The sequence below is a fragment of the Dipodomys ordii genome, unplaced genomic scaffold (assembly GCF_000151885.1).
Source record: "Dipodomys ordii isolate 6190 unplaced genomic scaffold, Dord_2.0 Scaffold7, whole genome shotgun sequence".
Lineage (NCBI taxonomy): Eukaryota > Metazoa > Chordata > Mammalia > Rodentia > Heteromyidae > Dipodomys > Dipodomys ordii.
The window spans coordinates 3,885,822-3,903,940 of NW_012267223.1; the positions used below are offsets into that span (position 1 = coordinate 3,885,822).

Below are 18,119 nucleotides of genomic sequence, written 5' to 3' on the forward strand. Positions count from 1 at the left end.
GACCGTCCCAGAGAAACCGTCCCGATCCTCTCCCTGCAGCCTGGGCTAGGGCGCCCCTGTGCCTCTGCCCTTGGTGGGGTTCTGGGGTTCTGTCCGCCCCCACTGGAGCTTTCCCCCTAGGCACCAGCATTAATATTGCAGGAGGCAGCAGGTCCTGACCACCCCCCCCCCCGACCGACAATGGAGCCCGGAAAGAGGAGACGCTGCAGCTGCAGACAAAGGCCGTGGGCAGGGCAACCCTGCTGGCACTGGGGGCCGGCCAGGCCAGCCTGGCACCCGGCCAGCCGAGGGACCCGGCTGTGTCCTACCTCACAGCTTGCCCCACTTGAGACCACAGTGAACCTGTCGGGACCCCTCCTCCACCCAGGAGCTCCAAGGGGCCATACTGGAGGCACTTAGATACACAGACAGTAGTACCCCTTGAGTTTGGGTCTTTTCCATTTTGAGAACTAATTTACCAGAAAGAGCATAAAACAGGAATATATGCCAGGTGCCGGTGGTTCACACTAGCTACTCAGGAGCCTGAGATCTGAGGATAGCAGTTCAAAGCCAGCCTGGGCAAGAAAGTCCATGAGACTGTGGTTTTTGGTTTTTTGGTCAGTTGAGGGACCTGAACTCTGGGCCTGGGCGCTGTCCCTCAGCTCTTCAGCTCATGGCTAGCGCTCTACCACTTGAGCCACAGCGCCACTTCCAGCTTTTTCTGCTTATGTGGTGCTGAGAATTGAACCCAGGGCCTCATGCATGCGAGGCAAGCGCTCTACCACTGAGCCACCTTTTGAGGCCCCCCCCCCCATGAGACTCTTATCTCCAATAAACCACCAGAAAACCAGAAGTGGTACTGTGGCTCAAGTGGTAGAGCAACCTTGAGCTGAAGAGCTGAGGGACAGCGCCCAGGCTCAGAATTCAAGTCCAACAACTGACAAAATAAAAAAACAAAAACCCACAAATATATACCTTGCCAATAAGACCCTCATTCAATGATTGAATCTAGGGCCTTATATTATACTATACAGTTCTCTGTGATTTTTTCCCCCCAATTGTGGAGCTTGAACTCAGGGCCTAGGTGCTGTCTCTGAACTCTTTTGCTCAAAGCTAGAGCTCTACCACTTGAGCTATAGCACCAGTTCCAATTTTTTCTGCTTATGTGGTGCTGCAGAATTGAACCCAGGGCCTCATGCATGCAAGGCAAGCACTCTACTACTGAGCCACCTTCCCAGTTCCTTTGTCTCCCAGGCTGGCTTCAAATGAGGATTCGTAGACCTCAGCCTTCTGATTAGATAGGATTATAGGTGTAAATCATAGATACCCAGCTAAATGTTTGTTTTTGAACAGCTAATGAAGACCACAGGTCAAAATTCATCAGGTAACTTTCTCACTTCTGACTGACCTAAGGGTCTCTGACCTTGGGTCTCCTCCCAAGATTATTTATTTCTGTATTTTCTTCAGAGCTATCCATCTAGAGAAAAATTAATCTGATTTTTACCTTTTAACACAAGTAGAAACTAAGCACACCTAAATCACAGATTGTCATACTTTCGTTGGCAGTACTAGATTCGATCTGAAGACCTTATGCTTGCTAGGCAGGCATTCTACCACTTGAGTCACTCTGCAGCTTTTTTTTGTGTGTTGGTTGATGCCAGGCGGGGCTGGACTGTGATCCTCTTATTTATGCTTCCTCCATAGCTGGGATGAAGGCTCACATACCATCACACCCAGTCACTGATTGAGATGGAATCTCATAGCTGGGCACCAGTGGGCTAGCCTTGAGCTGAAGAGGGACAGTGCCCAGGCCCAGAGTTCAAGCCCCACAACTGGGGGGGGGGGGTGGAGAGATGGAGACTCATGAACTACCTCCCCCCACAGGTTGGCCTCAAACTGCAATTCCCTGATCTCTACCTCCCTCCCAAGTAGCGAGGATTACACTGGGCCCAGTTTGCTCTGGTTATTTTTGAGATAAAATGTCTTTTGCCTAAACAGTCTGAATGGTAATCCAAAGACCCAGGGTGTGAGCACTGACTTCAGTCACAGAGCTCCAGATCCTTGTTTCTCCATTTCTTTGGATGCTCAAGATCCTCAGATCTAAGTCACACACCACAAATCCCAATGACAGCTGTACGTCTCCGTGGCCCCGGAGCCAGCAGAAGCCCCTCCTCCTCACTAGCTTTCGCCTACCTGCAATATATTTTTGTCAACTCCACCTCTCAATGCCTCTATTTTGCCGCCACCACCACCATCATCACCGCTCCTGTGGCCTACTGCAAAAACACCCCCAACTTCTCCTCCTGTGCCAGCCAACCCAGCTTCTTCCAACCAACATACTTGCTGCTAGAGAGGCACCAAGCCCTTCCATCCTGCATACCCACTAATGAAAGTTGCTCCCCTCCCACTCACAATATAAACTTGTCTCCCTAGAACTGAAATAAGACAACTACCGACACCAGCCAATACTCCAAAGTACAGGCTACGTAGAACACTCATGCTTGTGGGCATGGAAGTAAATGTTTATAAAGAATCTGTGATATTTGCAGTTGTATTCTTTTCATTTTTTAGATTTTTAAATTGTAATGATACTGTACAGAGAGGTTACAGTTACATGAGTAAGGTAATGAGTACATTTCCTACCACACATTGTTACCCCCTCCTTTGTTTTTCCCCTATTATCCCTTCCCTCCCCACCTCTCCTACTCCTCCCTCTGCCACCCCCTTCCCCCCCAGCCCCCCTGCCTCCAAGTTGTAAAGTTCGTTTCAACATAGTATCCTGTGGGGCTGGGAAGGTGGCTCAGTGGTAGAGCGCTTGCCTTGCATGCCTGAGGCCTTGGGTTTGATTCCTTAGCACCACATAAGCAAAAAGAAAAAAGCCAGAAGTGGCGCTGTGGCTCAAGTGGTAGAGCACTAACCTTGAGCTGAAGAGCTGAGGGATAGCACCCAGGCCTAGAGTTCAGGCCCCAGGACTGGACCCAAAAAAAAAAACAACATAGCGTCTTGTATGTCTCATTGTTACAATGGGTCAAGCTGTATCCTTGTTTCAGCATTTTGTTATTTCCCTCTTGCTTTTTGTTCAGTCTGATCAGACCATTGCTGTACCCACAAAACTCTGAGCCATGGCAGTGTTGGCGCTACCATTGTCTTCTTTTGTTTATCTATTTATTTATGGCAGGGCAGTATGAAGTATTGAAATCAGGGCCTTGTGAACCTTAAGTATGTGCTCTGCCACTGCGCCCCAATGACTTCTGATTGTGTTATCACCATGGTTCAGTCTGGCCTCTTGGAAGACTTAATGTCACTTTTGCATTTGTGTTAGTAGCTAACTGGATAAATAAGCTGTATTTCCCCTTAGATCTGCAGTCTCACGTCACCATGGGCTGGGTGGTCCAGCGCTCTAGCTATGACATGAGTCAGACTCAAGGTGGTTCATAGCTGCCATTTATTTCTGGAGACAGCTTGTCATGTTCGGACTTAAACATGGTTTGCTCTGCTCCAAACACTCAGAAAGTGGTTCTCTTAGCACTCTCTGGGCCAAGAGGGACCAGGGCAAGATGAGGTCTGATGAAGGCTTCCCATTTGTATAAATAACTCCTAGACAACTAAAATATCCAAGTCATTGAAACAGCTCAGTGAAGAGGTAATAAGGTGTTTATTAAAAACTCTGTTTCACACAGAGGCAGTTAAAATTTATAATTTAAAACCCAGCCCACTACAAAAAAAGGGGAGGGGGGAACAAAGGACTAAAAACTGTGCAACATTGACCAAAGACTGAGACAGAAGGCCGGGGAGGGGAGCCCGCGCTGGGGGCTGCTCCTCTCAGGCCAGGAGTAGCAGCAGGGTGGAGAGCAGGGGCGCTTGGAGCCCCTGGCCCAGCCCAGTGCACACGAGCCTCTCCAGCAGAGGCAGCCCCACAGGAAGGCCTTCGGTAGTGTGTCGTCAGCTTGCAGCCCAGACGCCTGTCCTGTTCATTCTGCTGTTGAAAAACATGGAGGGCAGCAGCTCAGGACTATCCTGAGCAAAACAGGGTACCTCACCCGGAGCCCACACACCCAGGGCAGAGGTCAGGAGTAGGATGGCCCCAGAGATCCAAAGGAGCCTGGAGAGGAGCAGACCCTCCCCAGCAGCGCCCAGAGTCCTACCTTCCCCATTGCTGAGACGGTACCCTACGGCCACTCGGTGAGGATGCCAATTACCACAGCTCCTGCAGGGGCAAAGACGGCGAGTCACCCACCATGGGGGCCTTCCTTCTCAGCACCCCAACACCCCTTGCGGCACCGGGGTGACTTACCCTCGGCCCCCCTCGAGCGTGCTCTGGATTTCCTTTAGGACTCCTGCAGGACAAGATGACGGGTAAGACAAGCAAGGATCGGGTCCCTCTCTCTTTGACTGCTGGGGTTACTGGACAGGCCTGACCCTAAATATGCTTCCCCTCTCTCCCACCCACCTCCCCTCTCCCGCCCTGACTCACTCTCATCATTGAGCAGCGCGTGCTCCATCACTGGGCCAGCCTTCTTCTCTGAAAAGCAGAGGTGAGGCAGGTCTTCCCCTGGACCCTTTGCCCAGCTTTCTCCAGACCAATGTGGTTCCCTCACTTGAGGGTGGGGTGGGGGGATGTCATTTCTCATCCCAGCCCACACTCTGTCTGCTCACCTGGGGTCCTTTACCGCCCCCCTGCCCCCAGGTGGCCCAGGCCTGGCCCCAGGGAGCAGTTCCAAGAGGCTGTCTTACCCTCTCCATCATTCTGGCTCCCCGTGTTCCTGTGGAGGGAGAGACAGTGAGGGCCTGGGCCGCACGCTTCCTGCCCTGGCTCTCTCAGGAATGAGCGGGGACAAGCCGCCTGGGTACGTGGGAGGCGGGCTGAGCTCCTGTGGGCACCAGGTGCCTCAGGGCAGGGGAGGCGGCCACAGGGAAGGCTTCCGCTCCGCACTCACCTGGCTTGGCCCGAGGCTCTCTCGGGGCCCATGCCTGTGCCGTTGCCATGGCTGGGCCGGCTGTGGTTCTTGGGTTTGACTGAATCCACCAGACACCGGGGCTCCACTAGCCACTTGGTGGAGAGAGAAAAGCGCTCGAATTCAGAAGGCGAGATCAGGTAGAAACCTGGGGGAGCCGAGGAGAAGCGGGGCAGGTAAGCCTAGTTCAGGACTCCTGGCCTAGACTAGCTGTTCCTCCCTCTCCAGCCCCTAAAAGTGTCTGGAGGTGTCCCCCCCCAGCCCCCTCCCCCACCTCACGGGAGCTCCAGGACGCCCCACCCCCACACACCTTGGCCATATTTGGTGAAGACGCAGGAGGCGATGCCGCTGACATCCTCGCGGCGGATGCAGCTGTACCGCACCTGCGGCTTGAGCAGGGGCAGGGACACCACCTGGATGTCACCCAGGTTGGTGAGGACCGCCAGGTGGTGCTCCCAGTAGTCTTCGGCACGACTGCTGCCGAAGTGGGCCACGCCGACCCGCCGGACCCTTGAGCCCTCCAGGGCCGTCAGCTTCAGCTTCAGCTTGGCGCTCACCTTGGGCAGCGTGAACACCTGGGGCAGAGCGCAGGCTGACCGCGGGGCTCATGCGGGCTGCGGCGGCCAGTGCCCCAGCCCCATGGTGAACGCCTCCCAATGCCGTGGCCAACCCTGCTGGCCTCAGCGCCTCTCAGCTCTGGGACACGTAGACCATGTGCTTGAACTCAGAGGGTGCGAGGTTACTGACTTCCCTATCTGGGTATTTTGTTTCTTCCATAGACTTAAGATCCTGCCTCAGTGTCCCCTCAGCTCAGACCCAGGAGCTCCATACAAGATCCTTCTCCACCTTTTCTGTGCCCTTCCAACTTATCAAAAAACCCCTAAAACCTCCAATAGCAGCTGTCGTTATTTGTGCCCAAGGGGGTAGGGTGGAGCCTCGTGGATGTCCCAGGGATTCCCAGAGGGCCCTGCTGCCGCCCATGTGGTACCTTGAATTGTTCCTCGGATACCACAAGCAGCTGGTGGCTGCCCTGCATGTCAGGGCTCTTTGACAGGTCATGGGCCACTTCCAGAGGCTCCGGGAGGGGCACGCTGCGTCCATCAAGCACCAGGATGCCCACCACAGGTGCGCGGTGCATCAGCTGGATCTCCTTGGCTATGGTGGAGGCAGGTCAGGACACTGTGGTCAACGCCTGGCTGAGAACAGCACCCCCAGCCCAGCCAGCGCTGCTCTCCCTGCCAGCCAGCGCTTACCCTGCTCTGCCCGGACTGGCTCATCCATTCTCCGCTCAGCAGGGGGCACGCGCAGGGAGAAGGCATAGACGGTGCCGCCGTTGGTGCCAGCCCACAGAGAGGGGCAGTGGCGGGAGCCTGCCGAGGAGCAAAGCGTTGCTCATCCAACCCCTGGCTGTGGGAGTCAGGTGAGGCTAAGAAAAGCCGTTTGGGCTTCCATCCAGCCTCGCCAGGTAGCGCAGCCTCATCAAGACAGTGAGTCGCTTTCAGACCATTTCTTCCTCTGAATGGACACGCCCGCCCGCATGAATACTCACTGTCCCTCAAGTAGGTGTCAGCAAAGTAGAGGGTCCGGACAAAGCCAGTGAAGGAGTCTTCAGCCGAGCGGGCCTCAATCTTGCGCTGCACGGGTGCCAACTCCATGTTCTGGAGGCCCGTCCGCTCTGCCTTGGTGCTCGCTGCTTGCATCTGTAAGGAGATGGGCCAGCCTGAGGCTGGAGTCTGGTCTCCCCTGCCCGGGGGCATTGACTTGCTCAATGTCAGTCCTCCCAGGGGAAGACTAACCACAGCCATGTCAGCCACCTGTCTAGCTGGGGCCCAAGCGGGCTTTGTTCAAGTGGGAGGGAGATATCTTATGGGGGCGTTGGCCAACATGTTGGGAGGGAAAAAAAAAAGCAGAAGAATAAGAAAATCACTAAGGTTTACTGGGGACTTAACTTTAAGAATCACAACTATTTCCTTATTTCCTTTTTTACTTGGGGAAACCGAGGCACAAAAGCGGTGTTACATATCCTGTCCTCATAGCCCAGCAAGGGAGCCCTGTGGTTTTGCCGATGGTCGCTCTGGCTTGGCTTGGGTTCAAGGCTTGGTCCCGGGCCTCACCTCTCCTGGGGGGCCAGCTGGCCGTCGCTTCCGGCTGGACACCCTGCTGCGGCGCATGCGGCGGAATGACTGGCGCAGGGACTTCTTGAGGGACTTTACACGGGACAGCGGGCCCTCCAAGGCCAGCTGGTCGCTGGGGTGTAACGTGCACCTGTGTGTGGGGGGGAGGGGGGACAGAGAGACACAAGGCCATCAGCACTGCAGGGCACAGGGGACCTCACAAGGCCCCAGTCCCAGACCCTGACCCCAGCTGGGCTGCTCACTTGACAAAGACCTGCCGCCGCTGCTGGTGGTCGAAGAGGCCAAAGCCGTGGCTGGTGCCAAAGGCCACGAGCCGCCACTCAGAGTGCAGGGCCAAGGAGGTGACCACGGCTGGAGGCTGGCACTGCACCAACACAAAGGGCTGGAAGCCAGGCTCGAAGTGCACAGGCCCCGGGCGGGCTGCCAGCCGCTCGTGGCCCTTCCAGCGGTAGCCTTCCTGGTCCTGCAGCAGGTCAGCCTCCACCTGCTCCACCGCGTGCTCCGCTGCCTCGTCGTTCAGCTCCAGCACCAGCACCTGGGCGGGGAAATGGGCAGCTTAGAAAAACCTGGGCACCCAGGGAAGGGGAAAAAAAATTTTGAGACTGAGCCCAGCGCTGGTGGCTCACGCCTGTCATCTCAGGAGGCTGAGATCTGAGGATTGCCATTCAAACCCAGCCTGGGCAGGAACGTCCGTGAGACTCCTATCTCCAATGAACCACCAGAAAACCAGAAGCGGCACTGTGGCTCAAGTGCTAGAGCGCTCTCCTTGAGCTGAGGAGCTGAGGGACAGCACCCAGGCCCAGAGGCCTCTGCTGGAGTCCAGCCCTGGACAGGAGGCAACTCCGGAGGTTCTGGCCACTGTAACCAAGCCACTCATATCCGTGGCCACAAGCACAGAAGGGCAGAAGGTGTTCCTGGTGAGACCACATGTGTTCCTGTCCTTGCTGCCCAGGCCCACAACCGCTCTGCCCTCAATCCCCACCCAGCCCAGCCTGCTACCTGCCCTGCTGTGCCTGCCACAGCCAGATAGCCACTGTATTTGCAGAGGAAAATCTTCTGGATGCCCAGCCTGGGGTCATCACTGTAGGGGTCGAAGGAGCCCACCTGCCAAGGAAGAGAAGCCCTGTGAGTGGCCATGGCTGGTCCCAGCCTGTTCTCCCCAGTCCCCGCCCCCTGCCTGCGCCAATTCCCAGGTTCTTGGCATCACCTTGCGGAGAGGGGGCCACTCATCCTCGCCCTGGGCGTTGAGGCTCTCGTTGGGGTCGGCATCAGTGAGGAACACGCGCACCGTGCTTAGTTTGTACAACAGCCGCAAACAGACACCCGAGGCATCCCAGAACCGCACTGTGCCATCTTCATGCCTGTGGCCAGGGCCCACCCGCCGCTGGTGAGCGATGCCAGCTGGAGGTGCTCGGGGACTGGCATTCAGCCCTTGGGTTTAGTCCTCACCCCCTCCCACCCACCCAGGAAGAGAAGGGGCCTTTGAACCACCTACCCTGTGAGCAGCAGGTCCCTCTGGGGTGGGGGCGGGGCCAGGCTGGTGCCACCATCGATGGGCCAGTCCTGGAGAAGGGACCAGCAAGTCTGAATGGGACAGCCTGGCCCCAGAGTGGGGGGGTGGGCTGGGGCTGGGGCTGGACCTACCATGGTGGAGAAGTGCGCGTTCTGCCGGCTGCCCGCGGCGATGACGCGCTCCCACAGCTTCAGCGGGATGTTGGAGACGTGGTGGGAGCAGGTGATGGCGGAGCAGTGCAGGGAGGCCAGGTAGGGCGGCTGGACGGGTGGCCAGCCCGCTGTCTGCAGGTCAATCACTACCAGCTCCTCCTCGGCCAGCACCACCAGGGCATAAGGGTCATCAAAGGCTGGGGTACAGGCTAAGGGTCAGGGCCAGGAGGAGGCAGTGTGCCCCAGAGTATGCCCCCACCTGGCTCGTGGAAAGGAAAGAGCTCCAGGGTTGAAGTTGGATTCCATTGACTTCCACACTCCTAACGGCTTCAGGGTGCGGGGACACAGGGTTTTCTCATGGTCTGCTGTCTCCTTCGCTACTGGGCAGCTTCATTTGATCTCAGGGCCATACTGACATAGATAGCCCCAAACATATGCCTTGCAGGTCTGTCCTCTGAATCCAGCTCATAGACCTCAGCTGTCTATTCAATATCTCCCCAAACTCTCTCTCTGTCTCTCTGTCTTTCTGTGCCAGTCCTAGGGCTTGGACTCAGGGCCTGGGCTCTGTCCCTGAATTTTGTTGTTATTCGAGGCTAGTGCTTGACCACTTGAGTCACACCTTCACTTCTAGTTTTTTTGGCAGTTAATTGGAGATAAGAATCTCAAGGAGCCGGGTGCTCCTGCCTATAATCCTAGCTACTCAGGAGGTTGAGATCTGAGGATCACAGTTCAAAACCAGCCTGGGCAAGAAAGCCTGTGAGACTCTTATCTCCAAAAAGGTACTAAAGGGGCTGGGAAGGTGGCTCAGTGGTAGAGCACTTGCCTTGCATGCATGAGGCCCTGGGTTCGATTCCTCAGCACCACATAAGCAAAAATAAAAAAGCCGGAAGTGGTGCTGTGGCTCAAGTGGTAGAGCGCTATCCTTGAGCTGAAGAGCTAAGGGACAGCGCCCAGGCCAAGAGTTCAGGCCCCACGACCGGACCAAAAACAAAAACAAAAAAGGTACTAAAAAAGTTGGAAGCAGAGCTGTGGCTTCAATGGTAGAGCGTTGAGCAAAAATCTCAGGGACCATGCCCAGGCCTTGAGTTCAAATACCAAGCCGGCACACACACAATGAAGATGGCTTTGAACTACAATTCTCAGATCTCAGCCTCCTGAGTAGTTAGGATTACAGGGTGCCCAGTTTCTCTTAAAAAAAAAATTCTTTTTTTGGTCGGTCGTGGGGCTCGAACTCTGGGCTTGGGCACTGTCCCTGCACTCTTCAGATCAAGGCGAGCGCTCTACGCTTGAGCCACAGCACCACTTCTGGTTTTCTAGTTGTTTTTATTGGAGATAAGAGTCTCACGGAGTTTCCTGGCTGGGCTGGCTTTGAACCGAGATCTTCAGATCTCAGCCTCCTAAGTAGCTAGGATTATAGGCGTGAGCCATGGGCGCCCAGCTCCAAACTTCTTCATGCTCAAGCCAAACATATCATTACTCTGTTTCATCAGTCTTTCTTTTCTTTCTTTTTTTTTTTTTTTGTCGGTTGTAGGGCCTGAACTCTGGGCCTGGGTGCTGTCCCTCAGCTCCTCAGCTCAAGGTGAGTGCTCTACCACTTGAGCCACAGTGCCACTTCCAGTTTTCTGGTGGTCAACTGGAGACAAGAGTCTCACAGACTTCCTGGTCTCGCTTTGAATTGAGATCCTCAGATCCCAGCCTCTTGAGTAGCTATAATCTGGCTCCTTCTGAGAGAGGAGAGGGAGAGAGAGAGAGGGAGTGAAAGAGGGAGAGAAAGATGGAGAGAGAGAGGAAGAGAGAGAGCGAGAGAGAGAGTGTGTATGTGTGTGTAGGTGTGTGGTGGGGCCTCACCTTGGCCTGGGCACTGTCCCTCAGTTCTTCAGCTCAAAGCTAGTGCTCTACCACGTGAGCCACAGCACCACTTCCGGCCTTTTCTGCTTATGTGGTGCTGAGGAATCAAACCCAGGGCCTCATGCATGCAAGGCAAGCAGTATACCACTGAGCCACCTTCCCAGCCCCACATCAGTCTTTTCCCTACCTCTGCTTAGACAAACTACAGTTCAAGGGCCAGATTTGGTGCGCTGCCTACTCCGTGTATAAAGCTGCACAGGGACATAGATGCTTCCACTTGTGACACAATGTCCACTGACTGTATTTGCTCTGTAATGGCAGAACCAAGTGGCCATGGCAGAAAAAATACTTGCTATCCATGGGCTGGAAAGGTGGCTCAGTGGTCCAGTGTTACCTTGCATGCATGAGGCCCTGGGTTCAATTCCTTAGCACCACATAAGCAGAAAAAGCCCGAAGTGGCACTGTGGCTCATGTGATAGAGTGCTAACCTTGAGCTGAAGAGCTGAGGGACAGCGCCCAGGCCCAGAGTTCAGAGCATGACCGACCAAAAAACAAAAACAAAAAACTTTGCTATCCAGCCCTTTACCATGAGTCAAGAACAAATGTTTTAGAAAGAACATTCCAAACCCCGCTATTTCCTGCAGCACAGCTGCCTTCATCCCCGACTGGCCCACGATGCCACTCCCTTGGCTCTCAGGGGCTACCACCTCCATCCTCAACCCCACCCGGCAGCCAGCCAGGGCCCCTGAACAGAGGCCAGATCTGCCCCTTCTACTTGATCCCCCTTTGCACCCCCAAAGGTCTCAGCATGCCTCTCACTCTCTGGTGTCTCTTCATCATGGAGTCCTTGCTGACCACCTCACCTAAATCAGCAGTCCTACCCCCACCCCATGTCCTCCTCACCGGCTCTTGCTTTTTCCTAGCTTCTGACGTTACCTGTCAGCCAGTTCGCTCCGTGTCAACACACTCAAGCCCACTGGGGCAGGGACTTTGTCCATTTTGTGTACAGGGCCTAGCACACAGTATTTACTCATGAAATAGGGAAGCCTGCTCAGTACAGGTGCAAGGCAGAGGAACACACAGAGAGGAGCTCCAGGACGCCCACCTCTTGTCTGAGGGGGAGGGGTGGGGCAGCCCTCATGGCATACCCATAGCCTAGCCTGCTTGAACGGTGAAGGAGCTGAGGACACAGATGGCCAATCCCAGGAGGGTGGTCTGTCCTAGAAATTCCCACTGGTTTGGGGTTTCTTTCCTACTGCTCTAGCTCCTGATGGGGATCAGATGAGCCCATCAGCAAGGGAGGGGCTTCCACATTCAGGAGCCCCACCCCCAGGAGCCCCACCCCCAGGAGCCCCACCCCCCAGGAGCCCCACCCCCAGGAGCCCCACCCCCCAGGAGCCCTCAGGCTCCGAGGCCTGGGCAACAGAGACTGGGTTGCTCTCAGTAAGAGGAGGAAAGACAGGCCAAAAAAAAAAAAAAGGAAAAGCATATGTGAGGGAGAACTAAGGGACTCGGGTATTCTGAGTAGCTCTGCCTCCTATACCTGGAGGCCCTGGCATGCGTAGGCCAGAGTCATTAGCGGAACAGGCCCGCTGGCTTGCCCGCCCTCCTGGACAGTTCCCAGAAGCCTCCTCTTGGTTTCGACAGCAGCCCTTGCTGGTCTGGCCTGTCATCCCATTTATGAGGCTGACTCACAGCTGGCCCCACACAGCCACCTGCTACTCCACCCAGAAGGCAGGCTGCACGGTGCCAAAGCCAGGACTCTTTGCCAAAGCTGGACAGATGGTAAATCTGGTAATGCAGCTCTGGCCTACTAGGCTCCGTTCCTTCCATAGAGTTTGAGACAGGCGAGAGGGGCGGCCAGGAAGGGTGAAGCTCCTGGCTGAGTCTCAAGCTGGCGAGAATGGCACCACCACTGGCCGTGGTGGTCCTGAAGAGGCACACAGTGAGGCCAGGAGGGTGGCGTGACAGGTGTGGGAATATCTACAGGGCTCTCCTTCGTTGGCTTGGCCTCCCAGCACTCCTCCGTGTCCCACGTCTAACCCTGCACTCCCACAGCCGAAGCTTGCCTACCGGCCGCAGGCTCTGCCTCAGAGAGGACGGCGAAGTCGATGACACGGGAGGTGAAGTCAAAGGCCGTCTGCTGGCCATCGCGGAGCACCGAGATGCAGTGGCGGTCCCCGTAGCTGGCCCGTGGCATGCCGCCCTGGAAGATGGTGAAGGGCAACCTGCAGGCAGGGAGAGCAGGGCCAGTTGCTGGGATTTTGGGGGGCACGCAGGGCAAGGCCCAGCCTTTGTAGCAAGGCCTGGCATCTGGAGGTCCCAACACCAGAAGGGAGGTGAGTCTCAGGAGTAGACGCTAGCTAGTACAGGACCAGACGCTAGCTCTTTCTGGCCGCAGTGGCAAATGAGAATTTGGAATGAGGTGGAGCACCCAAGATGGGGGTCCTGAGTATCGGCAGCCACCTGGTTCACTGACACCAGCCGCCCTGATGAATCCACCTGGAGAAATGGGCCTGTGGTCCAAAGAATGATCAGTTTTGCTGATCATATCATCCCTCTGGGAAGGGGCTTTGGAGGAATCAAGCTATGGAGAGGAATGAATGCTACATCTGCCCTTCCTCCCTTCCTTGGGTTGGCCTTTACCAGGCACCGTCACCCTGAGCAGGGGCCTAAGCAGTCTTTCCAGTGCTCCAGGGAGGTGCTGCAAAGCAAGATTACCTGCTCAAATACCTACCCCTGCCTGGTGGTCAGCCAGAAGATTTTGGTAATAGCTTTGCAAGGAAAGGGACCTAAAAAAAAAGGAATACGCGTGAGCAGGTCCCTCTCTTCAGACACATGCCAGCTCCCGTAGGCACAGATCACACCCACGCCCACATGTGGACCTATGCAGGGAGCCTGCCCTGCACAGGGCTGAGAGCCCCAGCGGGCATCTGAAAAGTTGGATATGTGGCTCTTTGGTCCAAGCCCTGAACTTTATGAACCCAGGTTTTGCTTCTGTAAGCCAGGTACCCTATCCCTGAGTCCCGGAAAGAATGTAGGTGTTCCTCAGGGGGAAAGGGCAATAGGACAGGGCAGGAATAGCACTGACCATAAGGCACCGAACTGCGCAAGGGCTCCGACTGCTGGGCGTCACTAGACACAGGCCACTGGCAATAGCTGCCATCGGAGTGGCAGGTGACAATCAGGCGGCCGTCCCGCTGCCAAGTGACATTCTCCAGTTGCTTTAGAAGAGGAGAGGGGGAGAGCAGTGTCTAGCATCAGGGTAGCATCCCCAGTGCCCACCCCTGGGGCCTCAGCACAGGGCCAAGCGGCACACTGGGACCCAGGAATGCCACTGCCCCCCTCACCTACCTGGCTGCAGAGGAAATGGTAGCGCACACGACTGGCCTGCAGATCCCAGATGACAACAAGGCCCCGGCTGTAGCCAATCAGGATCTGGTTCGGGTCTCGAGGGTGCTCCTGAAGAGCCTCCACCATCTCAAACACTCGCCGGTTGCGGGCCTCCTCTGGCAACCTGGGCGGGGGAGTGCCATGAGGCCAGGCAGCACCGCCCTGGGGGCACCACTCCATGCTCTGAGGGCATCCTACATGCCAACATGCAGAGGTGGTGGGGAGACGGGCAATGTGTGAAACAGGACGGAGACCTACCCAAAGTTCCCCAGGGTGGGATGGGAAGGTGGCTTAGTGGTAGAGTATCTGCCTAGTGTGCATGAAGCCCTGGGTACGATTCCTTAGTATCACATAGAGGGAAAAAGCCAGAAGCAGTGCTGTGGCTCAAGTGGTAGAGTGCTAACCTTGAGGAAAATAAGCTGAGGGACAGTGCTCAGGCCCTGAGTTCAAGTCCCAGGATTGTCGTCCCCCTCCCCCCAAAAAAAATCTCCAGTGTGCCAGGTGCCAGTGACTCACGCCTAGAATCCTAGCTACTTAGGAAGCTGAGATCTGAGGATTGTGGTTCTAAGCCAGCCCAGGCAGTAAAGTCTATGAGACTCTCATCTCCAATTAACCACCCAAAAATCCAGAAATGGAGTTGTGGCTCAGGTGGGAGAGTGCTAGTCTTGAGCACAAAAGCTCAGGAACAGTGCCCAGGCCCTGAATTCAAGCCCCAGAACTGACAGAGTCTCAATCTGGAAGACAAGGGGAAAGTAAAGTGTTTTCCTTCCTGTTCCCATAGACTCCCCAGAAAAGAAGTGATACAGTGAGCTGGGAAGGTGGCTCAGGGGTAGAGTACTTGCCTTGCATGCTTGAGGCCCTGGGTTTGATTCCTCAGCACCACATAAGCAGTAAAAAAAAAAGCCGTAAGTGGCGTTGTGGCTCAAGTGGTAGAGTGGTTGCCTTGAGCTGAAGAGCTGAGGGACAGTGTCCAGGCCCAGAGTTCAGGCCCCATGACCGGACCCCCCAAAAAAAAATTAAAAAAAAAAAAGAAGCGATACAGGGAGACCTTTTCTGGGGAACAAAGGGGAAAAGCCATGCTCCGCTCAAGAAGTGGGGCTCCTCACCACTGCAGCACGGTGTCTGAGCTGATGGTCCGGTTGTCGAGCACGTGGAAGCTGGGCAGCTGTACCACAAACACACTGCCACTCTCGGTACCCAGGTAGAGGAGCTCTCCGGAGGAGTGAGGCAGGACCACGGTGATCTGCGTGGCGCTGGGGGGAGCCCTGCCCAAGACCACAGATGAGCATGAGCTGGATGGGGTCCAGGCAGGGGCAACCCCAGGGTCCCCGGTCTCATCAGTCTCAAGGCAAGGCCTGGCCTGGGGAAGTCTCGCCCCTGAGGGCCGGGAATGGGGTTTACAGCGTCTCAGGTCAGGATGGATAGGCTGGGGACTTTCTGCCGAGGAGGAGGAAGATGACAGGGAACACCCGGGACCCTCCTGCACACCAGAGCGTGGACATGGGAGGAGGGGCACCCGAGCCCCTCCCAGTGCACCAATGCAGATGCTACAGTGGCTCCAACACAAGCCAGGCAGGCACTGGCAAGGGCATTTGGGTCAGGCTGGGCTGGGAAAGGAAGGGGACTGCGTCCTTACCCTGGGGGAGGAGGGGCAGCTTACCCTGGGGGGCCACGCAAAGTGTAGGTCTCTTCTTCCTGCAGCTCTGACACCCCACCCTTGACCTTCAGACTCCACAGGTGCAGGCTGTTGTCATCCAGCAGGGTGACCAGCTGGCACTGGGGAAGGGGATGGGGGACGGGAGTGTGTGCTGTTGTTGATCAAGGATGGCTGGCCTTTAGATACGGGGTGGCCTAGGCTGGGATGATGGTTTCCAAGAGCCCCAGACCCTGCCTTGCCCTCAGGATGGCCTATGAGCCTCCAGCTGGGGAAAGGGAGTTGGTCTAGGTGTCTGCACAGCACCAAACCCAGGGCCATGCCTCCCCCCGCTATACGAGAAGATATGAGGGTAAGAAGGACAGGGAGCCCCGTCCCCCCACCCTTCCCCCACCAAGCTAAGCCCTTACCTGGCCAGGCAGGAAGTGAATCTGCGTCACCGCGTTGTTCTCCTGATGGAGCCCCATGAACTCTACCCCGGGGGCACCATAGCTAGGAGAAAGCTCAGGAAAATGTCTGCACACTGGACACTAGTCCTTTCCCACCCTGAGAGGCGAGCTCTTGGCCCAGGTGGGAAGAAGCAAGAACGATGCCCAACGGCCCAGGGCAGGGAGGAGATGGCGGCGGCCCTGACCCAGGGACACTTAGCTACTAACTTGACCTAGAGAGCGCGCCCAGCCAGCCATGCAGGCCGGAGACCATCTCACACGCCGAAGGTGAAGCTCTATCGCTGACAGCTATTAGGCTGCCTTCCCCCGCACCCCCGAGTGCATCCCCCAAACTGGAGCTGTGCCAACAGAGCCATGGGCTGTCACCTGGTGGCACCAGTGAGAACACACGGGGCACCACTCCAGCCCATCCCCCGCAAACTTGGCTTGAGTCCTAGCACCGGGGATTGGTAACCAGGATATGGACAGGGCTGGCAATGATTAACCAGCTTGGGGAAGAGTGAGCTGTGGCAGGACCTGAGGCCCTGCCCTCCGGTGCGAACACCAGCCCAGCCCCCTCCCTCTCCTACCATGCTGTGACAGAGACACAGAGAAGGAGGAGGGCTTTTAGGAAGGAGGTATCTCCCAGCTCCCCACACTGGCTCATTCTTGGGGTACAGGATGGATGGGGGTGTGTGTCCAAGATCATGGCTCTGATCAGGCCAGCTGAAGAAGTTCAAGGGACACTCGCCCTTCCTGGAACTTGTGAGCTTGCCCTGGAAATCTCCCACAGCCCCAAGAAAGCACAGCATCAATGCTTTGGCGAAAAGACCACCCAACTGGGGTGTGCTGTGGGGTATGATCTGGAGAAGTTGCTGACCGAGTGCTGCCCTCTCCCCTTAGAGCTACCTCGCTTCTGCTGGTGGACAGAGCCCAGGCCAGCCTCTTCCTGCCACTGACCAGGAGGAAGGGAAACAGACTGTAGTGGTTCCTGAGGATGAGTGGACATTCCAGGGACAAGAGGGATCAGCTGTAACTTGCTTTGTATGGGGGTGTGTGTGTACAGCTGAAGGCAGGGAAACAGAGTCTAGGCCACTCTAGAAGAAAGGTCCAAGATGGGCACCAGTGGCTCACGCCTGTCATCCTAGCTACTGGGAGGGGGGGGGCGGGGGTGAGATCTGAGGATCAAGGTTCAAAGCCAGCCTGGGCAGGAAAGTCCATGAGACTCTTAGCTCCAATAAACCACTCAGAAAACTGTGGCTATGGCTCAAGCGGTAGAGCACAGGGACAGCGCCCAGGCTGAGTTCAAGCCCCATGACCGGCAGAAGAAAAAAAAAAAAAAAGACAGGTCTAATTCCCTTTGGGGAGGTCTGCCATGGTGGTGTGAATGGGGAGATAGAAAACCATTCTCCTGCTGGCCACTCACCTACAGGTAGACGCAACTTTCAGGCTCTTCTGAAACTCCCTGGACTCAGCAGTGCCCCCACCCCACCTCCACCAAATGAAGTTTCTAGGCCCCACACCCTGTCAGGGCAGAAGGCAAGGCTAAGGCCAAGCCTCTCTCTTTTTTGGGCATGATGCCCAGACACACAGGACCCCACTGGGCCAAGTTCAGCTTGAGTAATGAGAAGACAAAATTCACCACCCCTTTCTCACTTAAAAGACTGCCACACCAAGCCCTCCTGCCATCCAACCCAACCCCTACACCCTCAACCCACCCCGCCTCATCCCATTCCAAAGCTGGAAATCAGAACAAGTCTGCTCTCACGTTAACAGTTCACGAGCAAGGAGGGCCACAAGGCCTTACTCAACTATGGACACCCCATCCACAGACCCTCCCGGACCTTCAGGGTAGGGGTGAGCACTTAGAAAGGATACAGCTTGACTGCCCCAGAGCGGGTGCCGATGGCCAGGATACGTAAAGAAGGGCTGTAGCCAAGGGCGCTGGGCTGGTGCGGGAAGCCATGTTCCACAGTCTGCAAAGAGAGCATGTGGGCTAGGACTGCAAACTCGCCCCCCCACACCCTTGGGGCCTGCCTACCTCCTGCCTCACCATGACTAT

At 56.1% G+C, this 18,119-nt stretch overlaps 1 protein-coding gene across 3 annotated transcripts in view; it reads right to left on the reverse strand.

Moving 5' to 3' along the window:
* Window positions 1-3,615: 3,615 nt before the first annotated feature.
* The window catches only part of Llgl2 (lethal giant larvae homolog 2 (Drosophila)), a 38,989-nt gene continuing 24,485 nt past the window's right edge, over window positions 3,616-18,119 (reverse strand). For 2 of the 3 annotated variants that reach the window (XM_013038001.1, XM_013038002.1), the window contains exons 3-26: window positions 17,936-18,033; window positions 16,040-16,121; window positions 15,636-15,751; window positions 15,082-15,240; window positions 13,937-14,099; window positions 13,674-13,806; window positions 13,320-13,374; window positions 12,656-12,810; window positions 8,714-8,931; window positions 8,565-8,632; window positions 8,277-8,430; window positions 8,069-8,173; window positions 7,312-7,604; window positions 7,049-7,199; window positions 6,484-6,634; window positions 6,188-6,304; window positions 5,923-6,089; window positions 5,245-5,509; window positions 4,917-5,082; window positions 4,714-4,742; window positions 4,454-4,501; window positions 4,274-4,316; window positions 4,125-4,186; window positions 3,616-3,958 (exon numbers count right to left, since the gene is read on the reverse strand). In XM_013038001.1, coding sequence (XP_012893455.1) covers window positions 3,951-3,958; window positions 4,125-4,186; window positions 4,274-4,316; window positions 4,454-4,501; window positions 4,714-4,742; window positions 4,917-5,082; window positions 5,245-5,509; window positions 5,923-6,089; window positions 6,188-6,304; window positions 6,484-6,634; window positions 7,049-7,199; window positions 7,312-7,604; window positions 8,069-8,173; window positions 8,277-8,430; window positions 8,565-8,632; window positions 8,714-8,931; window positions 12,656-12,810; window positions 13,320-13,374; window positions 13,674-13,806; window positions 13,937-14,099; window positions 15,082-15,240; window positions 15,636-15,751; window positions 16,040-16,121; window positions 17,936-18,033 — 3,006 coding nt within the window. In that variant the 3' untranslated portion in view covers window positions 3,616-3,950. The remainder of the gene's footprint in view (window positions 3,959-4,124; window positions 4,187-4,273; window positions 4,317-4,453; window positions 4,502-4,713; window positions 4,743-4,916; window positions 5,083-5,244; window positions 5,510-5,922; window positions 6,090-6,187; window positions 6,305-6,483; window positions 6,635-7,048; window positions 7,200-7,311; window positions 7,605-8,068; window positions 8,174-8,276; window positions 8,431-8,564; window positions 8,633-8,713; window positions 8,932-12,655; window positions 12,811-13,319; window positions 13,375-13,673; window positions 13,807-13,936; window positions 14,100-15,081; window positions 15,241-15,635; window positions 15,752-16,039; window positions 16,122-17,935; window positions 18,034-18,119) is intronic. The other variant, XM_013038003.1, reaches the window with a different exon arrangement.